This window comes from Schistocerca nitens, chromosome 6, assembly GCF_023898315.1.
Source record: "Schistocerca nitens isolate TAMUIC-IGC-003100 chromosome 6, iqSchNite1.1, whole genome shotgun sequence".
NCBI lineage: Eukaryota > Metazoa > Arthropoda > Insecta > Orthoptera > Acrididae > Schistocerca > Schistocerca nitens.
In genome coordinates this window covers 492,665,072-492,681,908 of record NC_064619.1, presented here as the reverse complement: position 1 = coordinate 492,681,908, position 16,837 = coordinate 492,665,072, and the positions used below count along the sequence as shown (strand labels likewise).

The window sequence follows — 16,837 nt, the reverse complement described above, 5'->3', positions numbered from 1 at the left end:
TTGTTTAAAACAAGTTCCAACATTGTGATTAGGGGAACGGTCTCAAACAGCTCAGACCCCTTAAAATGGATATTTTTCCTTAACATGTATGTGAGTAACTTTTTAGTAATGATAGTCTAACCAGCGTAAGATGTAGGCCTAGCTTTCCAACAGTAGCCTATTTGCTTCTTTTCCCTGAACATTTCTCTTGGTTGGTCACAGACAGTGTGCTCCCTGCCGCCGTTGGATAAACAGCAGCCAGTAGCAAATCGTATACTCTTAGCTCACTTATTTGTTACATAGTTTAATTCTTAATTTCTTTGCGTGTTTTTGGGTACTTGCATTGTTTAATTCATACGTTTCGGACGTATTATAGTATTTGAGAGTTGTAGCATCGCGTTTTTACTACCTGAATAGTGTAAAATCACGTAGTCTCCTTCTGCCGCCGAGCAGCATGTCAGCAGTGCGCAAGTAGCAGCACTACTGCATTTACTAGGCAATCTTGTATTTTAATAATCGTTTAAATTTTGTGTCGAATTGTTTGTCCTCTCTGTAGATTAGTTCAGACGTTCTTTGCACAACAGTTTTTAGCATGGATAGGGACTGCGACTGCTGTGTTTGGATGCGGGCTGAGTTGGCATCCCTTTGCTCCCAGCTTCAGGCAGTGTTGGCTTCGGTCACACAGCTTGAGGCTGTTGCCAATGGGCATCACTGTAGGGTTCTGGATGGGGGTTTGTCGGGGACGGCCAGCTCGTCCCACACATCCCCCGATCGGACTACGGCTGTGGCTGCCTGAGATACTGCCCACATTGAAGATGACCCCTCACCCATGGTAGAGTGGGAGGTCGTCTCGAGGTGTGGCAGGGGGCGAAAGACATTCCGGAGGGCTGAATGGAAGGCCTCTCAAGTTTGTCTGACGAACCGGTTTCAGGCTCTGTCTCTGGCTGATACTGATCTTCGGCTGGACATGGCTGCTTGTCCTGTTCCAGAGGTTGCCCCTCAGTCTGCAAGATCCGGGCGGCCACAGAGGGTGGGCTTACTGGTAGTTGGGAGCTCCAATGTCAGGCATGTAATGGGGCCCCTTAGGGATATGGCAGCAAGAGAGGAGAAGAAAACCAATGTGCACTCCGTGTGCATACTGGGGTAGTCATTCCAGATGTGGAAAGGGTCCTTCCGGATGCCATGAAGGTTACACGGAGCACCCATCTGCAGGTGGTCGCTCATATCGGCACCAATGATGTGTATCGCTATGGATCGGAGGAAATCCTCTCTGGCTTCCGGCGACTATCTCATTTGGTGAAGACTGCCAGTCTCGCTAGTGGGATGAAAACAGAGCTCACCATCTGCAGCATCGTCGACAGGACTGACTGTGGACCTTTGGTACAGAGCCGAGTGGAGGGTCTGAATCAAAGGCTGAGACGTTTCTGCGACCATGTGGGCTGCAGATTCCTCGACTTGCGCCAAAGGGTGGTGGGGTTTCGGGTTCTGCTGGATAGGTCAGGAGTCCACTACACACAGCAGGCAGCTACACGGGTAGCAGGGGTTGTGTGGCGTGGACTGGGCAGCTTTTTAGGTTAGATGGCCTCGGGCAAGTACAGAAAGGGCAACAGCCTCAAAGGGTACGGGGCAAAGTCAGGACATGCAGGGACCAAGCAGCAATCGGTATGGTAATTGTAAACTGTCGAAGCTGCATTGGTAAAATACCGGAACTTCAAGCGCTGATAGAAAGCACTCAAGCTGAAATCGTTATAGATATGGAAAGCTGGCTGAAGCCAGAGATAAATTCTGCCGAAATTTTTACAAAGGCACAGACGGTGTTTAGAAAGGATAGATTACATGCAACCAGTGGTGGCATGTTTGTCGGTGTAAGTAGTAGTTTATCCTGTAGTGAAATAGAAGTGGATAATTTCTGTGAATTATTATAGGTGGAGGTTACACTCAACAACCGAGCTATGTTAATAATTGGCTCCATCTACCGACCTCCCGACTCAGCAGCATTAGTGGCAGAACAAGTGAGAGAAAACCTGGAATACATTTCACATAAATTTTCTCAGCATGTTATAGTCTTAGGTGGAGATTTCAATTTACTAGATACAGACTGGGACACTCAGATGTTTAGGATGGGTGGTAGGGACAGAGCATCGAGTGACATTATACTGAGTGTGCTATCCGAAAATTACCTCGAGCAGTTAAACAGAGAACCGACTCGTGGAGATAACATCTTGGACCTACTGATAACAAACAGACCCGAACTTTTCGACTCTGTAAGCGCAGAACAGGGAATCAGTGATCATAAGGCCTTTGCAGCATCCCTGAATATGGAAGTAGATAGGAATATAAAAAAAGGGAGGAAGGTTTGTCTGTTTAGCAAGAGTAATAGGAGGCAGATTTCAGACTACCTAACAGATCAAAACGAAAATTTCTGTTCCGACACTGACAATGTTGAGTGTTTATGGAAGAAGTTCAAGGCAATCGTAACATGCGTTTTAGACAGGTATGTGCCGAGTAAAACTGTGAGGGATGGGAAAAACCCACCGTGGTTCAACAACAAAGTTAAGAAACTACTGCGAAAGCAAAGAGAGCTTCACTGCAAGTTCAAACGCAGCCAAAACCTCTCAGACAAACAGAAGCTAAACGATGTCAAAGTTAGCGAAAGGAGGGCTATGCGTGAAGTGTTCAGTGAATTCGAAAGTAAAATTCTATGTACCGACTTGACAGAAAATCCTAGGAAGTTCTGGTCTTACGTTAAATCAGTAAGTGGCTCGAAACAGCATATCCAGACACTCCGGGATGATGATGGCATTGAAACAGAGGATGACACGCGTAAAGCTGAAAGACTAAACACCTTTTTCCAAAGCTGTTTCACAGAGGAAGACCGCACTGCAGTTCCTTCTCTAAATCCTCGCACAAACGAAAAAATGGCTGACATCGAAATAAGTGTCCAAGGAATAGAAAAGCAACTGGAATCACTCAACAGAGGAAAGTCCACTGGACCTGACGGGATACCAATTTGGTTCTACACAGAGTACGTGAAAGAACTTGCCCCCCTTCAAACAGCCATGTACCGCAAGTCTCTAGAGGAACGGAAGGTTCCAAATGATTGGAAAAGAGCACAGGTAGTCCCAGTCTTCATGAATGGTCGTCGACCAGGTGCGCAAAACTATAGACCTATATCTCTGACGTCGATCTGTTGTAGAATTTTAGAACATGTTTTTTGCTCGTGTATCATGTCATTTCTGGAAACCCAGAATCTACTCTGTAGGAATCAACATGGATTCCGGAAACAGCGATCGTGTGAGACCCAACTCGCGTTATTTGTTCATGAGACCCAGAAAATATTAGATACAGGCTCCCAGGTAGATGCTATTTTTCTTGACTTCCGGAAGGCGTTCGACACAGTTCCACACTGTCGCCTGATAAACAAAGTAAGAGCCTACGGAATATCAGACCAGCTGTGTGGCTGGATTGAAGAGTTTTTAGCAAACAGAACACAGCATGTTGTTCTCAATGGAGAGACGTTTACAGACGTTAACGTAACCTCTGGCGTGCCACAGGGGAGTGTTATGGGATCATTGCTTTTCACAATATATATAAATGACCTAGTAGATAGTGTTGGAAGTTCCATGCGGCTTTTCGCGGATGATGCTGTAGTATACGGAGAAGTTGCAGCATCAGAAAATTGCAGCGAAGTGCAGTAAGATCTGCAGCGGATAGGCACTTGGTGCAGGGAGTGGCAACTGACCCTTAACATAGACAAATGTAATGTATTGCGAATACATAGAAAGAAGGATCCTTTGTTGTACGATTATATGATAGCGGAACTAACACTGGTAGCAGTTACTTCTGTAAAATATCTGGGAGTATGCGTGGAATGATCATATAAAATTAATTGTTGGTAAGGCGGGTACCAGGTTGAGATTCATTGGGAGAGTGCTTAGAAAATGTAGCCCATCAACAAAGAAGGTGGCTTACAAAACACTCGTTCAACCTATACTTGTATTGCTCATCAGTGTGGGTTCCGTACCAGGTCGGGTTGACAGAGGAGATAGAGAAGATCCAAAGAAGAGCGGCGCGTTTCGTCACAGGGTTATTTGGTAAGCGTGATAGCGTCACGGAGTTGCTTAGCAAACTCAAGTGGCAGACTCTACAAGAGAGGCGCTCTGCATCGCAGTTTAGCTTGCTGTCCAGGTTTCGAGAGGGTGCGTTTCTGGATGAGGGAGTAGTTATCAAAGAGACACGTTTTCAGTTTAGTTTCAAATTTTACTTTATATCAATGAGCAAGTGATCAAAACTTTCGGTTTCAGCATTGTGAATCCCTGTTCGTTCTACAGTCAACTTTAATGTAGCGCAATGAATGTCATTTTTTTTCTTCTGGTATTGTAATTATGTACATCATTGTTCCTGTCTAATTTCAGTGGATTATTTACAACAAACTTAATTAGTGGATAGCTATTCTGTGAAACGGATAGATTGTTACTCACATGACAAGCACAAGCCAGCATGACGGAAAGGGTGTTCACATAAATTTTCAGCCAAAGCCTTCTACTGAAAGGAAGCACAGCATACATCCACATTCATACAATCAAGCAAACAAAACTTACATATACATGACCTCAGTTTCCGGCTGTTCTAGACAGAATCTTTTTTAAAGTGAGAGGAAATATGAGCAATGAGTAATAAGTAGTGGCAAGAGGAATTTATGGCACCAGATGCTGCCCAACAATTAGCTGGTTATGCAGCCATGTGTTTTGCGGGGACCACACCGTTGATACAGTGTGGCTCGGATGTTGGAGCATTTGCGACTTGAAAGTTCAAAAAATGTTCAAATGTGTGTGAAATTTTATGGGACTTAACTGGTAAGGTCATCATTCCCTAAGCTTACACACTAATTAACCTAAATTATCCTAAGGACAAACACACACATCCATGCCCGAGGGAGGACTCGAACCTCCGCCGGGACCAGCCGCACGGTCCATGACTGCAGCGCCTTTGACCGCTTGGTTAATCCCGCGCGGCCGACTTGTGACTATAAGTGAAAGAACGCACACTGGGAAAAGTGAAGCAGATCTAAAGTCAAATGAATTATGAAACAATTACAATAAAAGTAAATAGTGCAGCAATAATTCATGTATACAAAAGAAAATATTGCTTGCATTATTCCACTTACAAATGAAATGTGATTCCTTTAAACTTTAGATTACGCTTGGATCGCTTAGTACACCCGGAAACAACTACGTCTCCTCACAATCGAAATATCCAACACTGACGAAACTGGGCACAGGAACGTCACAGTGACATCACGGGTAAGTATCACTGTGTGGAACTATGCAGCTACGAATGTGGTGAACATAGTATTTTGGGCCGGTTCAATGGCGGACATTGGCTTCAAGTTTGTCACGTAATGACACCTCCCTTTTTTTAACTCTATGGTGCCAAAGAATGTTTTTTCCACAAATATAAGAATAAATATAAGAATACTGGAAAATCCAGGCTGGAATGTAACAATATTATGAAAAGGAAAGTTGCTACTCACCACATAGCGGAGATGCTAAGTCGCAAGTTAGGCACAACAAAAAGACTTTAAAAAATAAAGCTTTCGACTATTAAGGCCTTCGTCAACAATAGACACACACACACACACGTGCGCACGCGCGTGTAAACGCAACACACAAAGCACTACAGTCTCAGGCAACTGCAACCACACTGCAAGCAGCAGCGCCAGTGCCTGAAGGGAGTGGCGACAGGTTGCGATAAGGAGGCGGCTGGGGCGGGGAGGGGGAGGGATAGTATGGTGGGGTTGGCGGACAGTAAAGTGCTGCAGGTTGGACGGCGACAGGGTAGTGGTGGGGAGAGGGAGCGGGGCAGTATCGGATAAGGAGAGAAGGAAAAAGACAGGGTGTGATGGTGGAACGACGGCTGTGTAGAGCTGGAATGGGAACGGGGCAAGGGCTGGATGGGTGAGAACAGTGACTAACGGAGGTAGAGGCCAGGAGGGTTACAGGAACGTGGGATGTATTGAAGGGAAGTCCCCATCTGCACAATTCAGAAAAGCTGGCGTTTTGGGGAAGGATCCGTATGGCACGGGCTGTGGACCAGTCATTGAAATGAAGGTTGTCATGTTTGGCAACGTGCTCAGCAACAGTGTGGTCCACTTGTTTCTTGGACACAGTTTGTCGGTGGCCATTCATGCGACAGACAGCTTGTTGGCTATCATGCCCACATAGAATGCAGCACAGTGCTTGCAGCTTAGCTTGTAGATCACATGACTGGTTTCACAGGTAGCCCTGCCTGATCTGAACAATGAAATCAAGTATTTGTAACTATATAGACACAGCGTGTTATTTTGATGGATGCATGAGTTTCGCGCCGATTGTGCGCAGTTATCTATGTAAACAAATGCTTGGCAGTATTGACTGTTATTAAAATGACTGCAGAATACTGGTAATCGGGTATTACGATACCCGCTAGTACTCAATAATGTGTTATTTGCTGTAAGTCATTTTTTTCTACTTATCGCGGAGAATAATGTATGGAGGACCATTGTTTAGCAGGATTAGTGGGGCCATTAAGTTTATCGAAATAACATGAAGGAAGATGTTTTATTTAAAAAATCAACGAAACGGCATACAAATAGCGCGACTTTCAATAATTTGGAATCATGCTACAATTATTTACTTGCATGTAAAGGGCCTGCGCTAGAATTTTCTTTTACCTAATAGTTTCGATGGAAGAGATTCCACCTGGTTGTACATGTTACTTTCTTGCGTATGATGATGTTTGGCATATTGACTAAGGTTTGGTAAGCGAGCTTCATGTGAAAACAAGAAATTAATATGTATAAATTGCTTTCATGCTGCCTTGGGTGCAAGAGAAAATTTCAGGAGGTCGTCAAAGGCTGATGAGCATCTTCAGCAGGCGTCTCGATAGTGACATACGGCTTTCTTCACAAAATAAAGAAACTATGTTTGTCTCGGAGGGTAATGCTTTGTGCGGTGAAATGATTGAGGTTACTGTCATTAGCCCTGAAGGCGATAAACTAACAGTAGATGCAGCAGCTGATTGCACAGTAGATAAATTGAAGACAATGGCAGTCAGTCGCTTTTACAATTCAACAGATTTATCAAAGGTAGCCCAAAATTATAAACTGGTGTCGGTGTCGGGAAGAAAACCATTGAACGATAACAATGCTATTAATCAAGAGGATATTAAGACCAATGGTATATATATATGTTTTTATGATAGATTAAATGAAATAAGTTAGCTCCCGGTAACTCGTTTCCTTTTGTAGATCAGGTACTATTAATGAAGCGGCGGCGACCACCGGTAAAGGAGCAGATTTCTGTGGACAACTTAAAAGCTCCTACTGTTGAGGAGATTCAAGAAGCAACAAGTAAACTGGATACAAAGAACACAACAAAGGAGCAGCCTCAGCTAGGCTGTTCACTAGACGTAAGTTCACGACAATGTTTTTGAGTCTCGGGATGTGTTAGTATTTACCACAGAAAGAATTGTATTTGAAGTTAAAGCCATGTAGTGCTTATCCCCTCCCCTTCCCTTTGTCTTTTGCATAGTAAATGTATGTTTTACCATAAAATGTTATGCCAGCTTATCTACAAAATCTTGTTTGTGGAGACTTTAATGTTGATTCTCTATCAGGCGTAGGGCTACTGATGACTTTCACAAAGAGTTGTTAATGCCCAACTTTGGATTATTTCCACACTAAAATTCCTGTGATGACTGAAGGAGATTGCTGCAGCTACTGACAGTTTGTTTTTGTACTTAACTATCTGAAATGAGTTAGTGTCTGATAAAAATTGTAGAATATTAACTTCAAAATATACTCATCTCGTTGGTAACAGTCATAGAAGAAAAACATTGTATCATGGTGTTAGAGACAAACAACGAGAAGAATGCTGGAGATAGGGTTACCACATTCTGAAACTCCGAAATGAGGATACTCTCAAAGGGATTGATCAACACCCTTTAAGGATGGTTCTAGTTCAGATCTCGACTTGATGATGATAGAATTTTATTGTCACTCAGCACTTTATGGCAATAGACAAAGTCAAGCGCATACATTTCTCAATGTACTTTAGTTTGCATGAAATGGGCAAATGAAGAAAACACACATTACAAAGCAGTGCTTTCATCTTCAAAAAATTCATCAACAGTGTAAAAAGTATTGTTTACTAATACCTTATACAATTTGGCTTTAAAAATATTTACAGGCAATTTTTTAAAATCTTTGCTTAGTCTGCTAAACATCCTTAGTACAAGGACTAAGTAGGAGTTCTGTGATTTACATTGTGTATGATGTGGCATGCCTACACATGTTCTATTTCTAGTGTTATAGCTCTGAATATCATTTCTCAATACAAATTTAGAAACATTGTTTCTGATGTACAACAGAACATTACAAATGGATGGGTTTACTAGCGTCAGACATTGAAATTTAACGAATATAAGTTTACAGTATTCTGATTTACCGGAGTCAGTAGTTATTAATACTTTCTTCTGGAAAAGTAAAACGTCATTTATGTGACAATACTACCCTACAATAAAAAAAATTCCATATGATTAATACTGATTATACACCAGTATATTTGTGATGTGTGGTTCCTGGTTCAATTTGTTGTCAATGATAACACCTAAAAATTTTAACGGTTTCTAATTCATGGTGGTTAGGGACCTCCTTCAAGTAAAGTTCCTGTGTTTCATTTTCATTTAGCAAGAAATCATTCACTTTAAACCATAATGAATATCGAGCAAGGGTATTTTCGGTCAATGTTTTCAGTGTGGCTAGATCTTAGCTTTTATTTAGAAGAGTTGTATCATTGGCAAGCAATATTGCTTGAGAATTTATGAATAAAGGCAGATCACTTATCATTAACAGAAACAATAAATGTCAGAGCACCTACCCTTGTGGCACTCCAGACCTAACATAAACCAAATTTAACTTCTCTCTACCAATGCACACAACTTACTATCGGTTCTCTAGGAAAGATGTAAACATATTTGTACTGTTGCAATCAAAACCGTAATAGAGTAGCTTGTTCAACAAAGTATTATGCTCTACACAATCAAAAGATAATAGATGCCATATCATAGATGGTAGTGATAGAATGTTATTCAATGAAAATAATCAGTTTTTGAAAATATAATGTAATTGGATACATAAAAAATCTACTCACCAAGCAGTGACAGGAGAACACTGATACAAAAGGTATTGAAATTTGCAGTGGCTCCTCTTTCTGGCAGAAGGGTTGAAGGGGAAGGAAGAGAGGTGAAAGGAAAGGACGAGTGAGGTTTAGAAAAAAGGGGTAGAGTTTGGAAAAGTCATCCAGAACCCCGGGTCAGGGGAGACATATCAGACAGGATGAGAAGGAAAGACCGATTCTTGGGGTCTGCACCAAATGAGACTGCATCAAATCAGGTGCAAACACAATCAATCAGTCTTTCCTTCTCATCCTGTCCAGTAAGTCTCCCCTGACCCTGGAATCTGGGTGATTTTTCTGAAGTCTGCCCCTTTTCCTAAACCTCGCCAGTCCTTTCACTTTACCCCTCTTCCTTCCCCTTCGATCCTTCTGCCAGGAGGAGGAGCAGCCAATGGCTCCGAAAACTTGTGAATTTCAATAACTTTTGTACATGAGTTCTCCTGCCACTGCTTGATGAGTAAATTTCGTGTGTATGTGTACACACACACACACACACACACACACACACACACACACACACACAAGAAATATATTTTTTGCCCTATCTCTTGCCTGTAGCGTAGCCCAGATAATCGGTACTAGATTGGGATGGTTTTTGGTTTTAAGTGAGAAAGTAAGATTGCTGTAAGACAGTGAGTGTAATGTTCCTATTAAGATCCAGACTAATTCCTTTAAGACTGCCAAATGGAACATCATTAGCTCCGTTTTATGTTATCAACTGGCTGCATTCCACATGAAACAAAATATTCATGTCAAGCATATCTACATTACTTTAGAGCCCTTGAGTACTTTTTGCTGGACTGGATCTTGTTTAAAATTTCCTTTTGTTGACACAAATTAAATTTTACAATTACTCACAGATTCAACTGTTAGTTTGTTTCTCTCCTTTTTCCACTGTGCATGTGTTAAGGAGAAATCCTCTAAACAGAAGCATTCTGCACTGTAACTGCAAATAAGAACTGCACATTTGATTCATAAATTGTTCTTCTCTACTACATAACTCAATGTACTGCTTCTGACTTGGTTCAGATGTTCCATCATATATAGCAGTGACCCCCCCCCCCCCCCCCCCAACATGAAAAGTTATCAAAATGCTTTTCATTATCAGTTTCAGTATTTTTAACAAATAAAAATTTGATAGGTTCTTCTAGATAAGTCCATGACAGTGTAATTCAGTAACTGCTGATATGAAGTGAAAAAATAATGAAAAGGTGTTATTTCTCAAAACTAAAAAAAGTGGACATTAGCAGAATTCATAAAAATGCGGACGGACGCTACATGAAATGTTGAAAATTTGGTCATGTCCGCATAAATCCATATGTAAAGTAACCCTGGCTGGAGAGAAGTATGTAAAGCAAACAGCGTAGATGGAAAATGTTACTTTAACTTCAGAGAACAAGATTTGATTGAGTGTTGAAACTCCATTATTACCCATCATTTTTTTTAAAATACATCCAATGTGTCCAAAAAATAAAACACTGGAATGGTAAGGCAAAAACAATTTGGAATGTTATTAAATGAGAAACAGACAAAAAGAACCACCATAATGGCATTGGGCCCATAGGAAATAGATCTATAAACGAAGGATGAAACTCAAATCATGTGTTACCAAATTCATTAAGTGGGAGCAAACATGCCACTCATTAATTGACAACCAAGTGTAGGCTTATTAGATTTACTTGTGCACACACTACATGCACCACCAACAGACATTAGTTTCAAAAATACAGCCCCAAAGGAGATCACAAGCAGTCGCTAAAAAGCGGTAATTCTGCTGTCTATAATGGTGTTTCTAGCAAAATATTAAAAGCATGTGTTGACTTGCTAAGGCTACTCATAAGCTGTCTTAAATATCAAGAAAAGGATCGATTTCTACTCACCATATAAAGATGACAAGGTAAGTTACAGATAGGCACAATGAAGAGACAATTAAGTATAAGCTTTCGGCCAAAGCATTCTTCATGAGCTGTCTTTGTAATTAATCAGTGACTCTGAGTGTGTTTCCTGACAGACAGAAACTATAAAACTGGGGACAGTCAAAAGTACGTCTTGGTAGGATGGGAAAATAACAGCCAAACAGCTGCAGAATCAAGGGTTACAATAGTTTTAACAAAAATACATTTGTCTTCTTCTTCAGAAGAATAGTTACAAATGTCAACCAGAGAAAGAACCAAATTCGATAAAAAAAAAAACTCATAAAATCACATATTGACATAAACGGATTTTGATGCCACAAGGCTCTTGTCTAGTGCAGTGTTCATGTCACCCACAAACATCAGCAGTTAAAGTGCTTAATACAAAATAATAGCCCAATTTTGTAGGGCTTTGTCATAAAACTTTAAAATAAAACATGTCATTGACTTCATCAGACATTTAGTATGGCACACACGAGACTAGTGATGCGAGGTGACTAAGATGTGCAGGCACTGGTGATAGGTAAACTGTGGTAGGTGGAACTTAATGTATGAACAAATGTGCATATAGCCACACAGAGCAACTAATGCCTGATTCAGGGAATAAAATGGTTAATAACTAAAATTAAAACAATAAAACTAATGAAAATGGAAAAAAATGGGGGGGGGGGTGGCAAAAGGGGCAGAGGGAGAGGGGCGGAGGGAGTTGTTAAAGTCATGTGGTGTGTAAAGACCAATCAGGCTCAGGTAAACAGTGGTTATTATTTACATACGCATGCATAAAGCTGCACGAGAAGAATTTGTAAATAAATACGAGAACATGCCTAGGTACAGTATATGAAACCAATACATGTTCTAAAACATGTTAACATAATGTAAAAAGGTATTAATATGTAGATCCCTATAAATCAGCATGCAACTAACATGGAAGGTAAGATATTTATAAGAAGAAATGTAACAGGTTAAATTCGAGAATGGCACTAATCATAACCTGTGAAATAACAAGTAGGGAAAGTAGCAGTGAATGATGAAGCATACTGTGTAAAAAGAGTAAAAGCTGTTTTGTGAGGTTTATTGGCTTCATACAATGTTATCTGGCACATTTTTGTATTTATTCAGAAGTTCTCATGGTGCTGGATGCATGCGTATGCAAATAATTAGGACTGTTTACTCGAGCCTGCTAGCTCTTTACATGTCATATGACTTTGACTCCCTTTCCCTTACCCCAATTTTTCTATTTTCATTATTTTTTCTGTTTTAATTTTAGCTATTAACCATTTTATTTGCTGATGCAGGGATTGGCTTCTCAGTGCAGCTAAAAGCACATTCAATTGCATGGTAAGCACCACCTACCGCAGTTTATCTATCACCAGTGCCTACAAATCATGATAAGTCGGCTCATGTTACTAGCCTTGTATGTGTCATACTAAATGTCTGCTGGAGCCAATGACGTGTGTTTTATTTTATAGTTCAACAAAGCCTTACAAGATTTGGGTACTAATTTAAATTATGCATTTAACTGTTGATATTTGTGGATTACGTGCACACTGTACTAGGCAAGAGCCTTATGGTGTCAACATCCGTTTATGTCAATATGTGATGTTGTGAGTAAGAAAAAAAAAAAAAATAATAATAATAATAATAATTTTTTTTTTCAAATTTGGTTCCTTCTTTGGTTGATATTTATAACAATTTGTGCAACAGGTTTCTTGAAACCATGGTAATACTGCAACTGGTTGGTTGTTGTTTCCGAGTCCTATCAAGTTTTTACATGCACCATTGCTGAAGCACAGCATGTTTAAAATTTCAGACTACCTTTAATTACAGTTCTATTTCACTTCTACCAGTCAATGCAAAAGCATTTGAGAAAATGGTCTCCTATAGAACAATCATTTAACTGAGCAGACTGTGTTAAATGCTTCTCAGCCTGGCGTTTATAAAAGATTCTTCTCAGAAAAGAACATTACCAGAACTCACAAATTGTTCTGGCACAACTAATGAAAGGAAAATTATCTTATTGGTATATTTTGTGATCTTTCAAACCCTTTCATTCTGTGGACCACTAAATTCTACTTGACAGACATATGACATTAATTGCATCCTCCTTGTGTGGGTGCTGTCGTATCTTCATAACAGAAACCAGATGACTTGATTGGCAGACTGTCACATGCATTGACAGTAACTTTGTAATGGGGGAACATAAAATGTGAAGCCCCACAAGGCTCAGTACTATGCCTCTCTTCTTCTCGACCTATATTAATGATCTTCCAGTGGCTTTAAAGAATCGATTGAAGACTGTAATGCTAGAGTATGACAAAAGTGTACTCAGACTCAACACATGCAGATCAGATGATAACTGCTGAGCTCTGAATTTGGTTGGCAGCTAACAGTTTGTCTTAAACTCATATAAAGATCCATATTATGCAGTTTCAAGAAAGCTAAAATGACCTGCTAACACCAAAAGTAGACATCAATGGTCACACACTAAATGAAACACCTTGTGTGTAATTCATTGGGGGTCCAGTTGGGCAACAAGTTAAAATGGAATCAACACATAAAACTAATCGAGAAACTCAGTTCAGCAGATTTTGCCTTAAGAAGCTTCTTTCTTTGTGTTGACATAAAGACAAGAGCATTGGCTTGATTTGGGTATTTTCACTCCTTGCTGTCTTGTGCAATTATTTTCTGGTTCAGTGCACCTAAAGCAAAATAAGTCCATTCAGCAGAAGTAAGCAGTAAGAATGACATGTGAAGTAAGTAACCATACATCTTGTGAAAGTCAGTTTAAAGATCCTGGAATATGCCCACTGATTAATGAATTTTGTTGCTGGCAGTAAAAATCAGTTTCAGCTGAACTATGTTGAGCACAATCACATAACAAGATATATAAACAATTTTTTGTAGGCTCTGCCTATTTTCTACAGGTCAAAGTGGAGTTATCTACTCTGATTGAGAAGTGTTCAGTAAGCTTCCATGTGACATAAACCAATAATTTGGAATTCCCTATTAATTCGAAAGAAAATTTAAAACTTTCCTCATGAGGCATCCTCCTCCAAATTATTTGAATATCTTGAGTCAAGAATTGCAAAGTTGGGGTCATGCATGATGGTGGACAAATTTAGGCTTGTTCAGTGCATCTGTGTCGCGTATTCTCAGACAGCCAGTGACTGCTCAGTAGTGTTCTGAGTGCTCTACTGTGAATGCCATAGCCAGTGCAAGTATTAAACATGATCATAGCAAGTTATTGGGAGAATTTTTATTCCAATTGTGGCGAGTTGTCATCACTGTTGGTGGTGGTAAATGATAAGTTCTACATAAGCAAGCAAGAATGTAATTTGTAGAATACCAGCGTTCTTCAGGCACAAAGCATGGGTCTGCATGTATCATAACTGTTGCTTGGAATCAACGACAATGCCAACTGTGTCCGTTCCTTGACCTATGCGAACCGTCATCACTTGTGAATCAGATTCTAGCTATATGGGAAGTAACAGTGTTTGCTGTAGAGCTGTGTAACAAGTAGCAATGCACAGTAAACAGGATATAGTTTTTACTGATGTAGTTATCTATTTCCTTTCAAAATTACCAATGCAAAGAAGTAAATATTAAAGTATGAATAGAAGATAAGCAGCAGATATTTTCAAAGTGGTGACACTCTTTATAATTTACTGGGTTATATTTAGGTGTCATTAGCATGAATAGCATTTATCGTAATAGAAATAGTTTATTGTTAACATAGGGGTTAAGTCTGTGTCATGTGATTATCTTTTGTTAATGTATATCTTCACACATTCTGTATCCCTAAAGGGTCTCTGTGTTATGATCTATGGAACATGATAAATACATGTTTCGTGCATCAAAATAGTTCAACTGTACGCCACAAGCCACTTTATAGAGTGTGAAGGAGTGTGCTTTGCATGTCTCTGTCGTTGCCCTCTTTTTCCTGTTCCAGTCACAAATAATTTGTGGGAAGAACGATTGCTGGTAAGCCTCCATGTGAGCTCAAATTTCTGTAATCTTAGGTTCAAAGCCTTTTCACGAGATATCCGTAGGGAGGCAGTGTAGTGGTTGGCACTCAAGGAATATATGCTCTTGGAGTTTCAACAGTAAACCACACCATGATGCAAAACACATCTTATGTAGCATCTGCAAGTGGAGTTGGATGAGCACCTGAGTGATACTTTCGTACTTACTAAATGAACCCCTTGCCCCATGAACCATGGACCTTGCCGTTGGTGGGGAGGCTTGCGTGCCTCAGCGATACAGATGGCCGTACCGTAGGTGCAACCACAACGGAGGGGTATCTGTTAAGAGGCCAGACAAACATGTGGTTACTGAAGAGGGGCAGCAACCTTTTCAGTAGTTGCAGGGGCAACAGTCTGGATGATTGACTGATCTGGCCTTGTAACATTAACCAAAACGGCCTTGCTGTGCTGGTACTGCAAATGGCTGAAAGCAAGGGGAAACTACAGCCGTAATTTTTCCCGAGGACATGCAGCTTTACTGTATGATTAAATGATGATGGCGTCCTCTTGGGTAAAATATTCCGGAGGTAAAATAGTCCCCCATTCGGATCTCCGGGCGGGGACTACTCAAGAGGACATCGTTATCAGGAGAAAGAAAACTGATGTTCTACGGATCGGAGCATGGAATGTCAGATCCCTTAATCGGGCAGGTAGGTTACAAAATATAAAAAGGGAAATGGATAGGTTAAAGTTAGATATAGTGGGAATTAGTGAAGTTCGGTGGCAGCAGGAACAATACTTTTGGTCAGGTGATTACAGGGTTATAAATACAAAATCAAATAGGGGTAATGCAGGAGTAGGTTTAATAATGAATAAAAAAGTAGGAGTGTGGGTTAGCTACTACAAACAGCATAGTGAACGCATTATTGTGGCCAAGATAGACACAAAGCCCATGCCTACTACAGTAGTACAAGTTTATATGCCAACTAGCTCTGCAGATGATGAAGAAATAGATGAAATGTATGACGAGATAAAAGAAATTATTCAGGTAGTGAAGGGAGACGAAAATTTAATAGTCATGGGTGACTGGAATTCGTCAGTAGGAAAAGGGAGAGAAGGAAACATAGTAGGTGAATATGGATTGGGGGGAAGAAATGAAAGAGGAAGCCGTCTGGTAGAATTTTGCACAGAACATAACTTAATCATAGCTAACACTCGGTTCAAGAATCATAAAAGAAGGTTGTATACCTGGAAGAATCCTGGAGATACTAATAGGTATCAGATAGATTATATAATGGTAAGACAGAGATTTAGGAACCAGGTTTTAAATTGTAAGACATTTCCAGGGGCAGATGTGGATTCTGACCACAATCTATTGGTTATGAACTGCAGATTGAAACTGAAGAAACTGCAAAAAGGTGGGAATTTAAGGAGATGGGACCTTGATAAACTGAAAGAACCAGAGGTTGTAGAGAGTTTCAGGGAGAGCATAAGGGAACAATTGACAGGAATGGGGGAAAGAAATACAGTAGAAGAAGAATGGGTAGCTCTGAGGGATGAAGTAGTGAAGGCAGCAGAGGATCAAGTAGGTAAAAAGACGAGGGCTAATAGAAATCCTTGGGTAACAGAAGAAATATTGAATTTAATTGATGAAAGGAGAAAATATAAAAATGCAGTAAATGAAGCAGGCAAAAGGGAATACAAACGTCTCAAAAATGAGATCGACAGAAAGTGCAACATGGCTAAGCAGGGATGGCTAGAGGACAAA

The 16,837-nt window shown here is 40.4% G+C and overlaps 1 protein-coding gene across 3 annotated transcripts in view; it reads left to right on the top strand.

Annotated features, from left to right (window-relative positions):
* The first annotated feature begins 6,755 nt into the window (after positions 1 to 6,755).
* LOC126262953 (ubiquitin-associated domain-containing protein 1) overlaps positions 6,756 to 16,837 on the top strand; it is a 44,942-nt gene continuing 34,860 nt past the window's right edge. For all 3 annotated transcript variants that reach the window (XM_049959900.1, XM_049959899.1, XM_049959898.1), the window contains exons 1-2: positions 6,756 to 7,196; positions 7,268 to 7,428. In XM_049959900.1, the coding sequence (XP_049815857.1) occupies positions 6,830 to 7,196; positions 7,268 to 7,428 (528 nt within the window). In that variant the 5' untranslated portion in view covers positions 6,756 to 6,829. The remainder of the gene's footprint in view (positions 7,197 to 7,267; positions 7,429 to 16,837) is intronic.